Consider the following 16,093-nt stretch of genomic DNA (forward strand, 5'->3'; position numbering starts at 1 on the left):
TAAGAAGTATTTTTGTATTTATTTAGTATGTGTGTTTGTAAGAAGCAAGAAGTCACCTGAAAGTGCATGGTTTGATCAAGATAAATGCAGATGAGCCTTCTGATTTAATCATTAACTTTTACAGCTGAGAAATATGAATACCAGCAAATCAGTGGCAATTGTGTGTGTGTGTGTGAGCGCAGGCATGTGTGCATGTACGTGTGTGTGTGTATGTGTGTCTGACTTTATGTGTGTATGTGCGGCCAGGGGGGGGGTTGTTACCTGAACGGTCTCTCTCCCCCAGTAGGGGAGGTGGCCGTGCTTCCTCCGGCCCGCCCCTCCTCCCGCTCCGCCCTCTTCTTGCGCAGGGGGGTGGGGATGTAGGCGCCGGGGTTGCTCTTATTGGGCAGGTACTGGTTGAAGGGCACGGTGGAGCGCGGCTCGTTGCTGGAGGTGCGGCGGGTGAGCATGTCGTCCTTCCGCACGTCCGGAAGCTTCCGGGGGGGCGCGTCGGACTCCGAGTCGCTGCCGCGGCCTGGGGGGGTTTGGGGGGGCGGGGCGGTGGGAGCAGGAGAGCGACACTGCCGATAAACATGTATCACATAACCCTGCATCTGCAAGCACTGCAACTTCCTGTTCTGCTTAGGCAGACACCGGTACAGGCACAGGGGCAAGCGTACAGTAAAAAAAACACTACACTCCAGCAGCACTCCATCCCAGGCCCTGGAAACACACGCCTTCCTGCCTTTATACCGTGGATGTTGGCAAGATTATTGGTGGCGAAAATAGCGCCAACAAACGGGCAATCGTCTCCTGAAAAATGACAGTGTGTTGTAGTTCCATGTTCATCCAGCAGAGGGCACACAGTGCACTGACAGAGGGACTTGGTGAGTGAAATGGGCCTCTTATCAAGGCTGTGCTACCTGTGTGTTTACGACACTGGTTCCCTTAAGAGAGATGGTGTTCTCACGCAAAGCATCAGTGTGCGTTTGAGAGGAAGAACTTTAAGGCCCTCAAGAATCTACAAAGTCTCAGACCCAGCGACCATACTGCTCTCAGGGGAGGGGGGTGTATGCATGTGAGTGAGAGAGTGCGTGTATAGGATACTCCTTAGGGGGCAGTACATACCATTGCTGAAGTATGCGTATGCATGTGCGTGCGCACGTGTGTATGTGTGCGTGTACATGTGTGCATGTGTGTGAGTGTGTGTGTGTGTGAGGATGCTCTCGAGGGGGCAGTACATACCATTACTGCAGTATGCGTATGCGTATGCATGTGTGTGAGAGAGTGTGCGCGTGTGTGTGTGCGCATGTTTGGGATGCTCCCTAGGGGGCAGTACATACCCTCGCTGCAGGCCCGGATCACCACGTCGGGGGAGGGGGTCTGCCGTGAGCGCGAGCCGAGCGAGTCCAGGCTGTCGAAGGAGTCGTCGCGCCCGTGGCGAGGGGGCGAGAGCGAATCACTGCGCTCCGCGTCACAACCGTCTATGTAACCGCTGTCCCCAATGTTCCTCTTCGGGTTCTCAGTGTCCTCAGACTCCTAACACACACACACACACACGCACGCACACGCACGCACGTGGACACACACATACACACACACACACACACACGCACACGCACGCACATGGACACACACACACACACACGCACACACACGCACGCACGTGGACACACACACATACACACACACACACACGCATGCACACAAATACACACGTACACAAATACACACACACACACGCACACACAAGCACACACACATACATACACGTGCGCACACAAATATGCATGTACACACACACACACAAACGCACACACGTGCACAGACACACACACACAATGGAGTATGGAACAGAAATATGCAGTCATCAGATCTCCTGCTTAATTCTGGAATCATTTTAGCTCACAGAAATCTCACGCTACATCCGACAGCCCAGGTACACACACACATACTCTCTCTCTCAGTCTCTCTCTCGAAACACAATCTACTACCTTTTTCATCTGGGACAGCAGCCCTTCGAACACCTTCAGGTCCAGTGTGGGCCCGCTGTACTCTGTGCTGTTCTGAGCCGCCTTCCCCAGCCAGTATATCGTGATTAAAACCTGCGTACCAGTAAACATCACTCAGTATTTCTATTTAGTGCTCTCCCCTCCAATGGGTCACTCACGTAAAACTACATTACAGAACTGATACAACAGCACGTCTAAAACCATGATACATGTGTGTCTGTGCCATTGAAAAAAAACTTCACTTTCTGCACCTTTCTTCAAAAGCTGAAATGGGGAAAACAGAAACATTCACATTTAAGGCTCCAGTAGCAGGGCACAATGATGTATTCTGATGAGAACACATCATGTTTCAGCTGTGTGCTCATGGACAACATACACTAGGAGGGAGGAAGGGAGAAAGCAGGAGGGAGTAAGAGAAGGAGGGAGAGAGAGAGAGAGCAGGAGGGAGTAAGAGGGAGGGAGGGAGGGAGTGAGAGAAAGCTGGAGGGAGTAAGAGAAGGAGGGAGGGAGTGAGAGAGAGAGGGAAAGGGAGAATTCACTTACATTCTTCAGCTTTCTGCTGCAGTCTGAGCCCCTAAGTAGGAGACAGAGAATGTGTTATCGGTTAGACAGACACAGAGCCTGCCAGAGGTAAACTACAAAAAACAACAGCACTAAGAGGTATATGAGATACATAAACACATCTGTCTGTCTGTCTGTAAAATACGGACAATAAACCAGAGAAAACAAAAGTCTCTGGAGCCTACTGACACAGAGCAGACTTCAGCAGCAGCCACTCTGCTCTGCTGACCCTGGCTGATCCAGAGGGGCAGATGTCTGTGTGGGCTGTTCCTGAGGGGCAGATCTTTGTGTGGCTGATTATGAGAGGCAGATATCTGTGTGGGCTGATCCTGCTGCTGTACTGTACGTTTATAGCCTACAGCAGGGGTGGATCACCTTGACCAAGGAGAGTCACAAGGTGACTTGTGGCTTTCAATCAGGCGAAAGCCACAGAACCAGAAGAGGTGAGTAAACAGAGCAGCTGCCTTAATGGACGATGAGGTGCTGAGTATCAATGGAACCAGCAGCCACTGTGGGTCTCCAGGACCAAGGCTGGCCACCCCTGGCCAAGAGGTGAAATCAGACAGACAGACAGACAGACACACAGACCGGCAGGCAGACAGATAGACAGACAGACAGACAGACGGATGGACAGACAGCAGACTTACAGACTGACCTGAGGTTGGCTCGCACGGACGTGTCCTGCAGGTCTCCAGGATCAAACAGCTGAGTGCCCTTCAGACCCAGGCTCTCACATCCCCGCAGAAACAGAGACAGGTTATCCTGCACCGAGGGGAACAGGCTTTACACAGCGACTCGCACACACACACGCATACATGAACACACACACGCGCACGCATACATGAACACACACGCTCGCTCGCTCGCTCGCTCGCTCGCTCGCTCGCTCGCTCGCTCACTCACTCACTCACTCACTCACTCACTCACTCACTCACTCACTCACTCACTCACTCACTCACTCACTCACTCACTCACTCACTCACTCACTCACTCACTCACTCACTCACTCACTCACTCACTCACTCACTCACTCACTCACTCACTCACTCACTCACTCACTCACTCACTCACTCACTCACTCACTCACTCACTCACTCACTCACTCACTCACTCACTCACTCACCAGTCCAGCGATGGGAGTGGGAAGCCGGTTTATCTTTTTCACCAGTCCTGGTTTAATAGAGCTGAGGAGCCTGTTGACAGAAAAGGAAGGTGTCTTTACCCCTGAATCCACTGGGTCCCTCCTACTCTGTACAAAGATGCAGCTCAGCACTAACCTCCACTGGGACCGCTCTGTACAGAGATGTAGCTCAGCGCTAACCTCCACTGGGACCGCTCTGTACAGAGATGCAGCTCAGCGCTAACCTCCACTGGGACCACTCTGTACAGAGATGTAGCTCAGCGCTAACCTCCACTGGGACCGCTCTACAGAGATGTAGCTCAGCGCTAACCTTCACTGGGACCGCTCTGTACAAAGATGCAGCTCAGCGCTAACCTCCACTGGGACCACTCTGTACAGAGATGCAGCTCAGCGCTAACCTCCACTGGGACCGCTCTGTACAGAGATGTAGCTCAGCGCTAACCTCCACTGGGACCGCTCTGTACAGAGATGTAGCTCAACGCTAACCTCCACTGGGACCACTCTGTACAGAGATGGAGCTCAGCACTAACCTACACTGGGACCACTCTGTACAGAGATGTAGCTCAGCGCTAACCTCCACTGGGACTGCTCTACACAGAGATGGAGCTCAGCGCTAACCTCCACTGGGACTGCTCTACACAGAGATGGAGCTCAGCGCTAACCTTCACTGGGACCGCTCTTTACAGAGATGTAGCTCAGCGCTAACCTCCACTGGATCAAGCTCAAGTACAATTGTTTCATCCCCAACACCCTCTACACTGGCCCCTGAAGCATAACATCACTAAAGTAATTAATAGAGGTTGCCAGAACACAACATTCAATCTGGACAAATTAGTTAGAGACATAAATGTGTCAAGCCGTGAGAATTTTATGTTTCCCTGAACAAGGTCAATCTTCTAAGGAAATCAATGAAAGACAATCAATCAAATGTGGTTTGACTGATTCGGCAGTAATGAGCAAGCTTCACACTCAAATTCACACAAAATTGATCCTGTAGCCAAAGAACACATGTGGTCACATCACCATTCTGAAAACAAAGGTTTCCTTTAGTATTTTACATTTCTTTCACAGTACACTTTAGCAGCCATAATGGAAAATTGCAAAAGTAATAATACAAGTCCTCGTGTTTTAAATACTCTCATATCGATGAGAAAAAATGAACTTCAGTGTTCATATCTCTAGAAGAATGTTCTACGTAGATCTTAAACGGGAGATGTAAATTTCATTAATACGATAATATGACTACGCAGTCAGGTCTGAGCAGCTCGCACTCACTCGCACAGCAGAATCCCGTTCTCCAGGCTGCTCCTAAAATCCCTTTCACCAAAGCACCGGCCGGTCACCCCCTGTAATTCAAACACAAAAACATCAGTTATAGCTTCTTATCGTTTCATTATTGAGAATCATGTTTTTTTTTTTAAATATATATTTATCAGAATGATGACACTAGGACAAGGAGCGCTATAAGTTTGGGACAGCAGAGACCAGTGGACCATGCGAGGTGCCACGAGATGGATTCTCTGCCAGTTCCTCTGGCGCAACTGCCATACTGAGTGAAATTAGATCGACTTTATTTTATAGTTTTCTGCATCTGTGGAACATACCAGGTGCAATTTGGGGTGCGTGACAGGTGAGGAATTAGGGCACTGTTGCGGCACACACTACTCTTTGACGTAAATAAGTGGAAGACATTGTGTAATAATTTAAAACAGAAGCAAAGTGAAGCACAAACATTCCTCAGGAAAGGTGTTAGTTTTAAAATGAATGATTCCTAAAACAGACTCCAAATGAATTTCAAAGAGAGGAAAAAAGGTGTTGAAGGTTGAATGTTCGATTCATCCAGAATCCTCACTCTTTCATGTGCTCAATGAAAGTGCATTTGAGAAAATTCAATACTGCATTTTTCCATAATCTAAAATATTTCGCAGATCAAACTTTCTGAGAAACAGTCTACGATATTTCATAACTTCTTCCGCAAGTCCAGCAGTGTGTCATTTCCAATGAGCATAGAGCCATGCATGAGCACACTGGACTATACCAACATCATTCTAAGCTGGACTGTACCAACACCATTCTAAACTGGACTGTACCACTATTATAAGCTGGACTGTACCAACACCACTCTAAGCTGCTATTAGGGAAAGGGGAAACTCAGGAGATCTAAGATAAGGAGTTGTGAAACACACAAGGGCATTTTACAAACCTGCAGGTGAGCCAATGGCGTATTTTATATCCACGAACATGAACGTATCTCTCGTGAACTATAACGCTTACTGTATGAAATACACACTAGGTTACTAGGGTATCTGACCGAAGATGGCATAAACGGGACGGCTCGTGTAAGGCTGCCTGGTTCAGTAACGTGTCCACTTCTACAGCGTAAGCCCATAATCCGGATCATTTACTTTGGTGGCCGCTGATCCTTTTCACATATGCTGTGAGCGGAGGCAGCGGGGGAGACGGGGGGAAGATGATCTGAGCGGGGAAGGGAGGGGGGGAGGGGGGGAGGGGGGGCCGCTAACAGAAACAAAAAATCATCATGCCACTAATTTCTTTTTTAATTGCTGTCCTTGTGTCTGCAAATGTGTGTGTGTGTGTGTGTGTGTGTGCGTGCATGTGCGTGCGTATGTGTGTGTGTTTGCGTGTACTTGTGAATGTGTGTGTGTGCCCATGTCTGAGAGGGTAACATGTCTCTCCTCAACTCATCCATCCAAGACACTGTATACACGTGTGTGCACAAGTGATCCCTCACACACACACACACACACACACTTACACATGGGTACACAACCCATGGACACATGGACACCCACCCAAAGTAAAAACATATGTATACACTTGCACACACACATTTTGCAGAAACACATGCATACCCACAACCAGCACACACACACACACACACACACTCCCAAAACACACACACACACGCACACACAGAAGCAGAAAGAAGCCCACATGTTTCAGTCCAGTCCCTGCTTGCAAGGATGCTGCAGAGAGACGAGAGGAGGCAAGGAATTTTCTGGAATGTTCCTTGGATGTTCTAGAACTGCCGTCTCAAAGATGCAAACAGGAGACATTCTAAAATTAAACAGTTTTCTGATAAAAATGTTACCTTTCTGTCTTGTCTCACTCTCGTTGCATCTTTGATCTGAACATAATAAATACAGCAGGCCTCATCCTACAGGGCAGAGAGCTAAAGGAAAACCATTTCTTGGCACAATTTCAGGGATCAGAGATTATCCCTCTACACGAATAGGGGGCTCAGAGGCTCAGACCCCACCCCCAACTGCTACTAGGCCTGCCTCACACAGATGTGGTACTAGGTAGGCCACATCACGTAGTTGTGGTACTAGGTAGACCTCACACAACTTTGGTACTAGGTAGATCTTCCTCACACAGCTGTGGTACTAGGTAGACCTCCTCACACAGCTACGGTACTAGGCCTGCTGTGGTACTAGGCCTGCCTCACACAGCTGTGGTACTAGGCCTGCCTCACACAGCTGCGGTACTAGGCCTGCCTCACACAGCTGTGGTACTAGGCCTGCCGCACTCAGCTACAGTATCAGGACATGCTGGGTCAGGCTGACAAATGATCACAGATGCCCGCTCCTCACGGGGGAGGGGAGCACTGGGAGACCAGGCCATGACAGAAGTGCCGCTCACTAAACACACTGGGCTTTCTGCCTCCAGAGCACACCGCCATCTCAGCAGAAGGTCAGACACGGGTGAGCTAAAAGGTCACATTCACACACCCAGCTACACACACGTGCGCACGCGTACACACACACACACACAGATACCCACATGCTTTTACACAAACACACAATGTTCCTCCAACACATTGTCACCCAGAATACCACCATCTCTCTCACACACCCCCCCCCCACACACACAAGCACACAATCTCACATAAACAGACACACAGTCTTACTCCCCACAAAATCTACCATCACCCCCCCTCACCTGCCAAGTGAAAATCGAACTGTGAATTCAATCTTTGATTTCAACATGAGAGCTTTACAATGTTGGGAATGGCATCAAAAACCACTGTAAAAATGACACACAAGTTGGAGATGTCAAATTTGAAACCCCTGTTGCAATTACTTGTTCCTTGGCAACCAGCTATAAATGGAACATTTCCTTTTGGCAGGCCCAAAGAGAGACCTCACACAAACCCACCTGAGTTTTCCAACACAAAAACAGGCTTTTCCACTTCACAAATATCACCAATATTGATTCTGAGAAGTCGATATATATATGTATTCATAACAAGCAGATTTTAACAAAATCACTGCCTGTCTGACTAGTCTTCCAGAAAAGTACTGATAGATGGCATCATATTCATGCGGCTGAAGGAATATAAACCAGGACAGAAAAAAAAGAGTACAGATCTCCCCTTTCCTCTCAAACCTGCCACTGTCTTTTACAGTTCATTTTAAATTATTTAACTCGATACTAAAGCACATGTTTTGTACAACTTTTTTGATATGTTTGAGGTCATTTGGAAAGTGTGTCCAAGAGCGGACCATGTGCGTGTGAGACAGGATGAGTAACACGAATACTTCACGGAACAGCCACATCCCCCCCCCCCCCCACCCCCCCTCTGATTTTAGCTATGCCTGGAACCTTACCCTTGCAAACCCACATTCCCCGCTCTCTCCCTACCCCCCACACTTCAACTCTGGCCACACTGGAACATTCTGGGTGCCTGGGCCCCAGCACTGAACCAAAAGCTTGCCCGTGAAGACTCTTTTAAGAGTCTTAAAAGAGCTTAAAAGATCCTTTGACTGTTGTCATAGCCATTTTCGGTGGGGCCACTGGTTGGCCTGTGAGGTCACCTGAGGACCTGAGTTTTGCACCTTATCGAACCCGTGTTTTGTAGCTGTTCCAATGACCTGCGGTATGCACTTATTGTACGTCGCTTTGGATAAAAGCGTCTGCCAAGTAAATGCAATGTAATGTAATGCTACCTAGGGATCCTTACCCCAGAAGGGTAGAAAAAAGACTGAATTTCACAGGCTGGCCAATCACACGACAGAAACTTGGCATGACAGCACACGGAGACACTGCTTTTTCAAAAACCGCTGTGGCAGAGATAAAATCCAACAGACACATCACTGCATCTGAGCATCAGCTCCAACGAGGGTGTCTCTCAGTGACGACCGTCGACAAATTAATCATTTTCCTCAACCAGGAAACCATTTTCTTTAGTGTTAGCATTGCATTTTAGCGTTTAGCCTTAGTATTAGTAATACATTATCATTTAACATTACTATTAGCAATGCATTGTTGTTTAGCATTAGCACTAGCATTGCACTTTTGTTCAGTGTCATTAGTGTCAGCAATGCACTGTAGTTCAGCATTGCTATTAGCAATGCATTGTTGTTTAGCATCAGTATTAGCATTGTGACCCAACTGGACTTCTGGGGGGGGGGGGGTGGGGGCGGGGGGACTTCAGCAGTGAAGGGGCTCTCACAGTCAGAAGCATGTAACCGTCCCACCCCCATCAAAGGGGCCTTTCAGGGTCCCGGGACAGCACCGTCATTCCACCACTGTGTGGATGACACCGTCAGGAGTTGCTAGAATCATCCGTTTCTCTTGTTTTTTGGGTGCGTGCCATCGTTGGTATGCCATTGAAACACACATTCCAGGCAGGCACAACGCCATCAGCACAAAAAGAACAGGTCTTTCACAGACAGCAGAGATAATTATTAATGAAAAACACAACATAAAAAACTAATCTAGAAAAAAACGACATATAAACCAACATAAAAACTAATCTAGAAACTAATCTAGAATCTAGAAACTAGTCATCAACACACAAATCCAATATAGAAACTGATCTAGAATCTAGAGACTAGTCATCAACATCTGTGTAGGCAGCTTCTGCTAAAGCCAGTACCCAGACTGCTGCTGTCAGTTTAAAAGTGGTAATAATAGTACAGACATGCCTGCAGTAAAATCGCCCTGCATGCTGTCATTGCCAAAAGGCTGAAGCCATGCAGGGCTGGGCTTGGTTAGATAAGAGACCGGCTGCAAGCGCTGCTGGGTAGAGGCAGCTCTTTAAACTGAACAAAGTAGGGACTAACGCCCCATCAGACTTTTGAGTAGACTGTGTAGCAGGACAACCATCCGTCCTGATACTGTCTTGATCTTGAACATTCACAAACTAAAATAAGCATTTTGTCTTTTTTTTTGTACAAGGAAAATAATAAAAGCACCAAACATAAATTTTAGGGAGAAAAAAAATGTCCAGTGAAAGTGTAAAAGCCCAAAGGGGCGTGTTCAAAACACTTTCCCGTAAAAAAATATCAAAACAATACAAACAAACATATCAACAAAAGAAAACTAACATAAATAAGAAAAAAAGAAAAGTACAAAAGGGGTGACATTAAAAAAGTGGATGAAATGAGGGAGAGAACTGATTAAAGTGAGAGGTTTGGAGGTTACTGTAAAAGGAAATGGATTTTGGCCAATTTTTTGAAGGTGACCCGTACAATTGACTTTTAAATAATTCATTTGTATAGGTTCTTTTATCAACTCCTTTGGTCTAATTTGCATGTCTTTTTAAAAATTTACTTAGGTTGTTTTTATTTGTTCTAATGTGTGCAACAGTTCTAGTAAATGTTTGATATAAATAAGCATAAGTAAAGTAAGTAAAATTGATAAATACTAAATACAACAGAGACCAACAGAGATTATTATTATTATTATTATTATAATAGTGGAGGCAGTTCTCACACCTTTACATTCAGGAAGAGGATTCAGTGTTTTTTTTTCTCTTTTCAGACGAGAAGCTGGGGTAAAGGGGCTTTCAGATGCCACTTGAGTGACAGGAGCGCTGTGCAAGCACACGGCCTGTGACTCACACCTGCTTCCCCGCTGCCAGGCAACCACTCCCTAAAGCCAGGGAGCGACGCGACGGCCCATTTCCCATTCAAATGTTTCTCAAACAGAGCCGCGCTGACGCTGGACGCGGGTTTGAATGCGAGTGAGCCCGCATGAGCGCACGCATGCAAGCGCAGGAGCTGTAACACTCTCCGGTGAGGTAAGAAGCAAATGCACCCACATCGCACCCCCTCGCTCATTATGCAGGCTCTGCTAAGAGCCAGGGAAGCAGGGAAACAGGAAACAGGAACTAGGAAACAGGAAGTGGAATGTCATTGCTATGAGGGTGGATCCCTCAGGTGCTGAATCTATAGAGACAGAGGCCTGGGTCCGCACAGCACCTTCCTGGGCTTAACATGCCCCCCCCCCCCCCCCTTGTACCAGACAGCACTCATTTTGACCCAGGGGTCTCAAACTCCAGTCCCAGAGGGCCGCAGTCTCTGCTGGTTTTCATGATTTCCTTTCAATCAGCAGCCAATCACGGCCTTGGGAACAAGGTGTGCAGACTCTTCAGCCAATCAATGGCTTAAACTAAGCGCTTAGGTGCAGGAACACATCAAAAACCAGCAGACACAGCAGCGGCCCTCCAGAATTTGAGTTTGAGATCCCTGTTTTGACCATTTAGAGAAGCTCTGGAGCGGTCGGAACCCCACCATAGCCCCGTTCTCTGCTACGGCCTATTCTCTATACGTTACCCTCGTTAGCTTTCTACCCATCTGAACAAAGCGAAAGTACGAAAAGTAGGCTGGACTGTCCCGCTGTCCTTAAAAGCAGGCCGTCAATGGCAGGCCCCGTGTAACCGAATATCGGCAAGAGACGCCATGTTAATGCTACACAGCCATTTCCCCGGACAGTTCACTGGGCTATATTTATGCTCAGCTATACTGGTGGGTATATTTACTGCAGTCAAACACAGGTGCACAGCCTTTATATACAGTATATATATAGTGTATATTTATACACTAAATTTCAGCTCAGACAAACAGCCAGTTCAAACACAGAGAACAGCGCATTTCCAGTCAAGCCCAGTAGAGGTCAGTGTACTCACTCTGAACAGGCGACATTTCTGATTGGATGCCAATCTGAACTCGTTAAACCCGCTCATGCATGAGAAAGGAATGAATTTTGCCACTGTAGTCAGGCTGTGCCCATAAACATTCTAACGAATAACTACACGCTTTGTTCCTGACAGGACATGATGGACAGGACACTGTCCATCAACTCAAATGGAAAAAGTAGAGCAGGAGTGGATGGACGGATGGACAGAACTACTATCAAATTTTTAAAACTCCTTAACTACCAAACTGCAACATACAGTCAAAACAAAATGTCACTTTTGTGCAGTTTCCTTTCGTGTTTCCGCTGTATGGCCTCTTTGTGATGCTTTACAGTGAAAAAGCCCTGTCGATGTCTCATTTGCACAGAATGGTGCAAATCAGTGTCCGTAGCGTGCAGATGTGGAAAACCCTGGATCAGAAAGTAAAAATCCTACCCAGCATTTTGTTCAAACCACCTGGATTTGCAAATTAGCACAATTCTCCAGCCAGGAGGTAGAACTGCTTAGTGAAATCAGTTGTTCATGGCTGGAAGAAACACATGAAAGGATTTTTACTTTCTGACCCCTGGACTTTACACCTCTGGTAGCCAGAATAGCCATCCAATCTAGAACGATCATCAAGCAACTTTCTGTGGATTTTAATTCATTGTTGTTTGTTTTTATATAGTGCTTGTAAAATAAAAAGTAGAGAATGTGTGAGAGAATTGTGAAACAGAAACTATGACCTATGTTTACCAATGTTATTTTCTTGATAAAGGGTATTGCTGTCCAGATCTACCCAAACCCCCTACCCTGCTCCTCTCTCATTACAACTGGGCTCACAGACAGGGACACAGAAAGGGAGACAGACGGGAACACAGAGAGGGACTACCCCTAAATCATTCCCATAATTTGCCAGTCCTTTTCTCTCCCATGGCCCTCTTGCATATTTACCTGGGGCAGTCTCGTCCAGTAAAGTTAAAGTAATGGTGATCACAATGTTCCAATGTCAGCCAAAACAGACTTCCATTTTGTCTCAAACTAAACGCAGTCAAGCGTGTGTATTAAATATGCCCTCAGGGATGACCTTTCACAGAACTGATTCTCAAAATGTACAGTGACTCTGAGAAAACTGGGGGGAAATGCTCCAACATTTCCCTCTGTAGGAAACTATTCAGGCTGCTCAAAACCCTAGAACATCAATATTTGTCCCCGACTTGTAAAACCAGACAAACTGCGATACTTTTTCCTGATGGGGGTCACCACCCATTTCAGGATTAGTAGCATGGTGAAAACTGAACACATTACAAACATACCTGTCATCCTAAGGTACTGGAAGCTCTGGCAGCCCAGCTTAAAGGACTCAGATGTTAAGCAGCTACAGATGTGGACACAATGAATGAGGGAACGTAAAGATGAATGAATGAACAAATGGGTGAATGAATGTAAGGAGAGGTGAATGAATCAACGTAAGTGTGGACAGATGAATTAATGCAAGGGAGAATGAATGTGAGGATGGATGACAGGGTTAAGGAGAATCTCTAAAAACACACAACCCACGTGATACGCAGATGTCTTGAGAAGCCACACCAGGCACAGATAACAGATAGTGAAAATTATAGCACGATACAAAGCAAGTGCCCTTATACACTGTGGCATTTCCGTTGGTATGCCAACGGAGGCCTGCATTCGAACCAAACAATATGTGACCCGGTAGCACGGCACTTGGCAGCACTCCTGCATGTCATTTCAGAGTGACCTCAACGCCTCCCTTCACACAGCAGGCAGTCATCAGTACAGGTTTCCATTTAAATTTATTCTAGTGTAATGCGAGAAAAAAGCAGATAATTCCTTACAGCCACTCGATTTATTGTACATTTTTAAAAATCATTTGACCATTCTAACTAGTGCATTCTAACTTGTTTTTAGTTGTATTGTTACACTCGTTACAATTTAGAAGCGAACTATGGGAGCCAAGCTGAATGGTTTAAAAAAACTAGTCAGGCAGAGGAAGGCATATTTACATTTTTGAAGGATCAAATTAGAAAATTGCGTTATGAAATATGAAATATGAAACACCAATATCACTTCAGTTTTTGGGGGGAGTTTATAATCAGTGGTGAATATTCTACACTGGCCTCGATGTGCCATTATACGAAATCTCTGCAGAACGCCATCAATTCTATGTCGCGACCATGGGTCACCCTTTAATGATATTAGGCTATTACTATAAGGCAATGATCATTAGTATTATTTGGGAGATAATATACCATTAGGTCAGTGGGCAGCGTTATGTCAATGGGGGACCCACGGCACATGCGTGATGTTTCAGTAATTTATAGCAATCATCCTTTCTAAAAAGAGAAAGCCTGCACTGGGAGAACAACAGACGCGGTTATCAATCAAATAATACGTCTTTTCGCAGGTCTGCTGCGCGGATCTAACCTCTCTCATCGCACCCCCTCTTCACAGTTCAAACGGGAATTGCGTGTCTTTTTCCAACACCAGGAGCGTGAAATACGGCTGGATTAAGAGAGTAACTATAGTAACCAGAATCGTCTCAATTTGCGGTGGGGGTGGGAGAGTGAAGTTCAACATTACCGACGAAGATGAAACATTTGTAATACCCTTGAAGTAGGCAAAGCCATTATTGCACAACGCCAAAGACAACACAACACAACTATTAGGTTCAAAAAAGGAAATGTGTTAAGAACGACGGGGTTGTTAAAAACACAACCATCTGAGTTTCTATTGGAGGTGTTGCTGGACTAATAAAATATCATTCAAATGACATTTGGCCAAAGTCAGTTGTACGACTATAATACTGGTCAACGAATGGCACATAATCGAACCCCCTCAAAACAACAAAACCTCGATTCTCCGATCATTGTTGTTGCCACGGTGCTACATAATGCATCCCATAACACCCTCATTGTTTTCGGCCAAGCGCGAATGTAACCCAATACTCGAAGCCAATGACAACTGTCACCCAACAGGTGACCGTGCAATATTTATAACCAGCGCCTCTCTGAATAGCCAGCAACATAGCCAACTTGCCTGGCTACTAAATCCGAAATACTTCTAGGGTGAGTTGATATTTCAAAGGAAGTACTGCGATTGTGTTTCTATCTTTCACGATATTTTGTAGCATAGCCTAGTCATTAAATGTTACATCGCTAAGTGATTATACACTGCACGGAAAATAATTCGAACTCACCTCGATCCATTTTTGCGCCTCTTGAAAAGCTGGTTCGGGAGCCGATTCAGACTGCTGATGCTGATGTTGTTGGTGTGAATTTCGCCCAATATCAAAACCGGGACTGGCCATTTGCAGAACCTTGCGAGTCGGCTATTGGGCGCAGTGTTGTTCAAACTTGAAATGTCCTGCGTCTCGGGGGGAAAGAGCTCCGCAAACAAAAGGGTTTGTTAAACCTCCGGATGATGTATTTTCGACTTCAGGTCCGGAGTCTCGCCGTAACGCATGAACGCCTTGTGTTGCTTGACGCAGACCTGCACTGGTTTGGTTTTTTCTCTCAGTATGTCACTGCTGGGACTGTGAGGGAGGCTTCTCGACTAGAGAACTGCAGTGTGAACCAATAGCTAAATATAACCGCAAAAACCGAGTCCGCCATCAGCCAATGCAAAGCAAGCAACCACCACCTCCAGCCAGTCGCTGTCACATGCCCACGTTTGACACAACAGGGGTACAGCCTCGCACAGACGCGTCGACAAGAATGTTTAGGGGGGCAACGGTGTGTTCCATTTGCGGGGAAAGGCTATACGGACCAGACCGATTCCTATTTTTTTTTTTTATTCCAACGAAGCGCACCCAGTGATGAGTTTACATCACGGTTATCGTTAATACGCGTTTTTTACTGGAGAAATCATTCCGTTATTTGACACTGGAGCAATGGTCCTTTTACGGTAGATTTTAAATGTTTGATATGTATAGCCATGGGTGGATTTGTTCATTCAAATCGATGTTATGGTTAGACTAAAATCATACTTGTGCATTTTTTTAAAAATAAGGGCAATACGAGAAGTTTTCAAACATTGCAATTCTGGATGAACTGGGTTTAAAAAAAAATATTTTACGTTTTGTTCGGTCATTAATTTTAATGGTGCTGCAGAACTATTTAGCATTTATAAAAGATCATACACCAGACAAAACCATGGCAGCGTCACACAATTTAAACTAGCATAGGTTGCAATTTGGCATATTCCAACTGTTGAGTATTATTATTTCAAAGTTTTAATGGTTAAAAAGCCAAGTAGTTTCCAAATGAATCCTTTGCAAGTGCTTCTATATTTTTACTGGCATTCTTAAGAGAGAATTTAAAGTGGAAGCTTAACTAGATTTTCCTGGTCTAGACTTCCATTTGTTTTAAAATGTGTGTAAAGTCTTTGATGAGCCAATAAAATAATGTTTTAAAAACACACCAAGGCCATCACTGCCACAGGTTGACATTTCTCAAA

At 45.9% G+C, this 16,093-nt stretch overlaps 1 protein-coding gene across 1 annotated transcript in view; it reads right to left on the reverse strand.

Annotated features, from left to right (window-relative positions):
• Positions 1 to 16,077, reverse strand: part of LOC118227492 — a 39,287-nt gene extending 23,210 nt beyond the window's left edge. The window contains exons 1-8 of the mRNA XM_035418012.1: positions 14,835 to 16,077; positions 4,969 to 5,039; positions 3,676 to 3,745; positions 3,208 to 3,314; positions 2,535 to 2,565; positions 1,974 to 2,084; positions 1,323 to 1,518; positions 262 to 514 (exon numbers count right to left, since the gene is read on the reverse strand). Coding sequence (XP_035273903.1) covers positions 262 to 514; positions 1,323 to 1,518; positions 1,974 to 2,084; positions 2,535 to 2,565; positions 3,208 to 3,314; positions 3,676 to 3,745; positions 4,969 to 5,039; positions 14,835 to 14,945 — 950 coding nt within the window. The 5' untranslated portion in view covers positions 14,946 to 16,077. The remainder of the gene's footprint in view (positions 1 to 261; positions 515 to 1,322; positions 1,519 to 1,973; positions 2,085 to 2,534; positions 2,566 to 3,207; positions 3,315 to 3,675; positions 3,746 to 4,968; positions 5,040 to 14,834) is intronic.
• Between the last annotated feature and the right edge of the window lie 16 nt (positions 16,078 to 16,093).

The sequence above is a fragment of the Anguilla anguilla genome, chromosome 5 (assembly GCF_013347855.1).
Source record: "Anguilla anguilla isolate fAngAng1 chromosome 5, fAngAng1.pri, whole genome shotgun sequence".
Lineage (NCBI taxonomy): Eukaryota > Metazoa > Chordata > Actinopteri > Anguilliformes > Anguillidae > Anguilla > Anguilla anguilla.